The 6,788-nt window shown below is 30.6% G+C and overlaps 1 protein-coding gene across 1 annotated transcript; it reads right to left on the reverse strand.

Moving 5' to 3' along the window:
• Window positions 1–5,205: 5,205 nt before the first annotated feature.
• Window positions 5,206–6,238, reverse strand: LOC112688281 (DNA-directed RNA polymerase II subunit RPB3-like). Its single transcript, XM_025561396.1, has one exon. It carries the CDS (start codon window positions 6,089–6,091, stop codon window positions 5,270–5,272), a length of 822 nt encoding a protein of 273 aa, XP_025417181.1. The 5' UTR covers window positions 6,092–6,238; the 3' UTR covers window positions 5,206–5,269.
• Between the last annotated feature and the right edge of the window lie 550 nt (window positions 6,239–6,788).

The following is a 6,788-nucleotide window of genomic DNA, read 5'->3' on the forward strand; positions in this document are numbered from 1 at the left end:
TAATTCAAAACTATCGGATAGTCCGAATCAGTGACGTATCCAGAATTTTTTTTTTTGGTGGGTGTTATAAAAAATGTAGCATTCATTTTTTTTTTAATTTTGTATGTTTTTATTATAATCAATAGACAATATACATACACTAAACATTTTCGGGGGGGGGGGGGTGTTATAACCCCCTAATCCCCCCCTGGATACGCCACTGGTCCGAATAGTTTCTAATAATTTGGAACAATCAAATATTTTGAAAAACTATGGAATAGTTCGATAATACTACTCGATAATGCTCATCATTAGAGTAAATCCATATTATGAAAACAATGGTAAAAAAAATCGGAATACAAGTGAGTACCAAAAATGTTTTTCGTTATTTTTGTATCTTGTGATATCAACAATCAAAATATTTTTTGTAATCCAAACTAAATAGAAAAATGTGTAAATATTTTTTATAGGTTATGTTTTCAATGGTCTATAGATGAGCACCGTATCACATTGTGGTTAAAACTGAGCACTAGATCTTATGGGTTTCAATTAGAGATGGAAATTATGACTCACTTTAGTGAATCAATTCACTCAATTCAATTCACTTAAATGAGTCAATTCATCAACTCAAAATTGATAAGTCAAATCATATCTTAACCAAGTCTGTTTGGACCATAGACCTATACTATAAGGTCTATAGTTTGAACCTAAATCTTAATGAATCAAATCTATTAAATTTTAAAATAACAAATTTTTCTGCTGATTTGTAATCACTCATCAATTTTCAGTTATCACTTTATAGGTACTCATTAATGGGAAAGTTTGTTTTTTAGTATTAAAATTTTAAATATAAATTCAAATATAAACGCTATTGACGGGTACAGCCACTTTTTTTGAGGGAAGGTCGGATACATATGATCAGTTTCGTCTTTACCATATGGGCAAGTGGGTACTAGAGATTTGCACGGGCCGGACTAGCCCGACCCAGCCCGGCCCGTACAAGGCTTAGACCGGGCCGTGCCATAATGTAAATATTGCGGGTTGGTTATGGGTGGGCCCGTAGTATTTTTTTCTGTAGAATGGGCCGATCAAAAATAAAACTACCTAAAATTAACATAAGAGTACAATAAGATACATCCAACGAAAATGGTGATAACTCTATTTTGCCAATTGTTCAAGAGCAAAACAAAATTAAAAGACGATTTCTAATTTTTTTTTCTTTTTTTAAGATTCACTAATTATCTAGCATATATTTTACCATACATTAATTTTTTATTTTCCATCAATTTTTTAAAAAATTACTATTATTTCTACTTTTTTTCAGATTTACGACTTTTTTCGTTGGAAATTTAAAGTCGTACCTCAAACCTCAACTTAAGACTTTTTTTGTGGGAACACGAAAGGATGAAAACTCTTTTAAAAATGAAATAATAATAATTAATAAAATTATAATTTATAAAAAAAAAAAAAAACCATATAAAATAATGTATACAAATTTAGCGTCTTAATGTAAAAAATAAATAATTTATTAACAAAAGTACAAAAAATCAGTAAAAAATAGTCTTTCGATCAAGAACTATTAGAGCCTCTTCTATTAACTAATATTGAAAGTGACATAATTCCAAATATATAAGAAATAATAAACTATTATGCAAATTCGTCTTCAGAATTACAAAAAAATACTTTACTATTTGACTATATTAATTACTTTTATTTACTATAACATTGAATAAAATATTATATGTTATTTATTTAAATAGATATTTGTTTTACAACAGTCATAAATGTATATAGTGCAGTACATTAATTTTATACAAGATTTAAAGTAAAAAAAATGTTCTTTATTTAACAATACGATGGGAGACACTGATGAAACATAGCTTAGTACACACTAATTAATATTAATAAAATACTAAACCAGGTGTACGCGAAACCTCAATGGTCGGCCAGAAGTAATCCGAAGGTTTCGCCACGCTCGATATAAACCCGACTGTAACGTCAGTCAAAAATGGGAATGAGGGACAGAGGTAACCTCAAATTTAGTATATACCATAAATAATCGTACCCTTAACTTATGAACTAAAATGAATAACTTGTAATAATAATGATGATGATAATATACAATTGATGGGCGCTCGAGCTAAAGTACTAATATGAAAATATGAATTAATAATAATAATAATAAAAAGAGTTATAATAATGATCTTAACAAAAAATAATAATATTTATAATAATAAATTATGAGCAATAAAATAATCCAGATCACGCTATGCCTCACTAGTTACGAGCATGAATACCTCAAACGGTCTTGGGGTCTGTATGGTTGCACCCACTCGACCGTACACAAATCACGTGCGACAGCCACCAAGATCGACAGATGACGAAGAATCTGGATCCGCTTATTGGACACGACCAACCCCGATGACGGTGACACTACCTGATGGGCTGACGTTGAATTGAGTCCCGGATATTTTCATAGTGTATTTGAATTGAGTCCCGGGTATTATCTTAATGTTTTTGAATTGAGTCCATATAGATATAAGGTATCAAAATCATCTATATAGCCGGTGACGACCTTGAACTTCACACATTATATTATACCGGATACGAATCTTGAAAACGATAATCTCTATATTCGTCGACGGCTGAGTTCGATATACTCGTCGAAAATCAAACAGTCGTGCTGAATACTTAGTGAAATACTTCGTGAATACAACATTGAAATATGGAGTCTATGCCGAGTGAAAAAAATAAAACAATTTTGATTATTAAAGGTTATAAGTTTAGATTTCATAAATGTTGCAAAGCGAGGTTCAACTATGAACATGTTGTAAAAACTCATGTAAGTGTTATTTTAAATTATCTTCTGATAATGTTATGTTAAAAAACTGAACACAATCACGAAAAGTGTGACGAAAACATACTGAATAGATAAAAAATTAGTAACGCTGTAAAAAGAAAAGCTGTGGACGATATTTCTATACGGCCATCAACAATTTTTACGGGAACAAATAAAAAAATACAGTAGTAAACAAATTTGCAGATTTGAGTTTTTAAAATCTGTATCTTTTAAATTTTTACCAGCAACTATTTAAATTTATTTTTATATTTATATTTTACATTAATTTTAAATTAAATTAGTTTTTGTATTTTATAGTAACTTATACTAACTGACTTGTGTTTTAAAACAATCAAAAAAAAAAAAAAAAAAACTATAAACAAAACAATCATATACAACTACTTAAATTATATTATAAACTAATTAATTAACTTATTGTATTTTATACTTATTTGTGTTTTATAACGATTAAAAAAAAAAGAATAAATAAATACTGTAAACAATCACACACAATTTTTGGGAGACTCAGTCAACCTCCACGTGCTGTCTCCTGGGTAACGCTAATAGACTGAAGGGACTCAACTCCGATAACCCAAAAATGTATGCGGGACTCAATTCAATATTACCGACCTGATGACCCTGAATGGCGGATGTGGAAAATACAAGGTAAGAATGCAAGCCACACGCACGAAATGGTGGACTACGGCACAACTATTCGACCGACGGCACGGCCCAACTGAACACTCGTGACAAGAACGTGGGAGACGGTACGGAGTTTGCACGGTTACGCGGTGATAGTCTTAAACAGGAAGAAACAAACATGCACAAAATAAAGGTCGGCACAGCCGATCCGCACTACCAGCTTGATTTGTTGCAAGTGCTTAACCTTGGAATTGAAAACAATTCCAGCGCGATAAAGTGCGCCGACATAAAATTCGAAAAAATTCCCCCATCGATACGTCATCGGAGGTTATATCGACGTGGCCAGATACAAATATAATAGCTCATTTGAACACCAGGTCCTTATTATAATAAGGACTATAATACGTCAAGATCTAGTAAGTAGACTTCACGCGACAGTTACGTAACGATAATGAGAATAATACAAATATCTATTTATTTTATTTTTTAGTATATGCATCAACACTAATATTGAATAGGTAGCATTATAGATATTTTGTTATTTATTTTTATCACTATACCCAAGGGGTAAAAGTTTAAATGAAACCTAAAGTAGAATAAGGTACTTACAAAAATAGTTAGGTACATATACATTTTTTTGGAAAAGGTTTTTAGAACTTTAAAACAATTATATAGTTATGTTTAAAAATGTATAACTGTAAAAAATCCCATTACCATTTGCTATTGGCATCATTGGTGAGGGGCCCTTTTATATTACAGCCGATCAAAAAAATGTACCCAGGTTGGCACTGGATGTAGGATATATTATTCTATTTTTAAATATAATTACTTTATGTAATATAAATATAGTATTTATTTTTGCCTACATGGCCTTAAAAAATGGTACCAAGTTGACTAATACCTCTTACTTAACTGTAATTTTAATTGTATAACATAAGTGTAAAATAGTCCTACAACAATCTTATGTATTCATATAATTAGATAAAAAGTATTGCATTTTATTAGTCATAAATTATTATAAAAATGTATTTATTTTTTTACTATAAATATTGATATTGTAACCAGATCATTTTCTTTTATATTATTTTAAAAGTTTGATTTCTTTATACAATTGTTTTCTAAAATAACGGTAAAAGTTTCACTAGCAATCTCTGTTCTAGGAAATCTTCAGTAGTATAAAAAGTCAGGGATATTGCCGTATTGAGTGTAGCTTACATCAGGGCACCACATATATTTGGGGGAGTATTGATTTTATTTGAATTTTATATACTAGGATCGTATCATTCACCTTTGAAATTAATTTATTACATTAAAATAAAAGTAACTAAGAACTTCTATTTTTTCACAACCAATATCACTTAAAAATGTATTTAAGGTTGAATCATTATTTACCCAAATTTTTAAAAATTATATAAATTTAGATTTAACTTGGAAATTACTTTCAATAAAAGAATTTATACTTCTGAAGTAATAAGTATTAAACAACTGATAAAATACATTTTAATTATTGTATATCATATTGTAATAATTTAAGTGCTTTTTTAATTTATCTTATATTACATGTAACAGTTACTTCAGGTAAATTGGTATTATCTAAATTAAAGCTCATTCAAAATTACCTAAGAAATTAAATTAAGTATTTAACTTTCAAAAATAATAAAATAAACATTTTTTATATTTACAAACTTATTATTTATTTTAACATATTATCATTAAATTTACTAAAAATACGAACATACCAAAATCTGAATATTTTTATTTCTTAAAAAAATGTACTGAACATTAAATATAAACATACGCATATACAAATTAATTTATAGCAAATGCATCCATTTCTTGAGTGAATTGTGTTTGGAGATTAGACAGTTTATTTTTAAGAGCTGCAACTCCCATTAAGACAATATTTTCAGGCTTTAATGATCCACAGCTTTCAACATTAAAAAAAAACTTATTTGGCTTAGCTCTCCAATTGTATTGTCCTTCATGCTGATCTTCATTCAGTTCTGAATATTCACTCTTTGGCCATTCATCTGGTTTCGGAAACAGTGTATGTCTTATTGTATTATCTGGATCATATTCAAAACTTACACCAGTAGTTGGGTTCCATTTAGCATGCTCTTTTCCAAATCCTTTTTTAGCAAATGCTCTTATTTTCAATTCTTGTCCTTTGCGCAATTTCACAATAAGGATATCATCTTTTTCACCATATTCATTAATATCACTGTCTTGATTCCTAGAAGTAACAGTTACTACATGTGGATTATTACTCACCAAATCAGCAGTTGTCACATGTCTGGTCATTTCTTCTGAACATTTAACATTTAGGTTGAATTCAACACTGCAATCATGACAGAAATCTGAACAAGTGCAATCTCTAGAGTACTGGAGGCGGTCAACAATTTCATCTGATGTCAATGGTATGAGACCAATGCGGGATGCTATAAACTCATCACTTAATACTGTGGAATTTGAGTCCAACTGTACCCAATCAATAGCTAATGTTGGAGTTTCCGCGATGAACACTCTGCGTAAACTATTGGCAACACTAAGATCAGTATCTTCAATTTGAAATTTAATATATTCAGTAGTTAATTCAGATATGTGCACCGACGGTTGATTAGCGTATGGCATTTTATAGTGATGGGAGAAAATAACTAAATAGAGATGTTAAGATCTTGAACGAATAGTTCATTTGAACTATTCTAAACTGTTTCAGTACCTGTAACTTAACAGTTCACAGTTCGAAAAAAATTAGTAGCATTGTGTAAATGAAATAGGTTGCGAACTTCTTTGAAAATTATCTCGATTCGTTGTTCCAAATCCTGTAAATGGTAAACAGCTGTTTACAGTTAGATAACAAATATTTAATTGCCCATAAGTAGTGTGAACTACTACTGAACTGTAGGGATGGGAATTCCAACTCATTTTGCTGAACTGAATCTTTCAACTCAGTTCAGTGTAATGAGTTGAATCCATACATAATATAAAGCCGGGTTTACACGACGCGAATCTGATGCGCGAGTCAAGATTCGACATGATTCGACCCGTCTGAACTTGCCTCGGGTGATAAGCGAGTCATGCGAGGATGCCTCGTGGCGAGCGGTAGCTCAGTCGGTATTTGGGCGCGCGTCAAAGGAGGTTCGTCGATTTGTTTCGAGTCGTGTGAACTACTTCTTTGAGCGTCTTGCCTCCCATGTAACGCCATGGATCAAAATCAATGTATTCAATTTATTGAGTTATACCGAAATTATCCAGTTTTGTGGAATCCAAAATTAAAAGATTACCATAACCATAACATTTAAAATTTGTATCGCAATAATGGCAAATG

The sequence above is a fragment of the Sipha flava genome, unplaced genomic scaffold (genome assembly GCF_003268045.1).
Source record: "Sipha flava isolate LNK unplaced genomic scaffold, YSA_version1 38_pilon_pilon, whole genome shotgun sequence".
Lineage (NCBI taxonomy): Eukaryota > Metazoa > Arthropoda > Insecta > Hemiptera > Aphididae > Sipha > Sipha flava.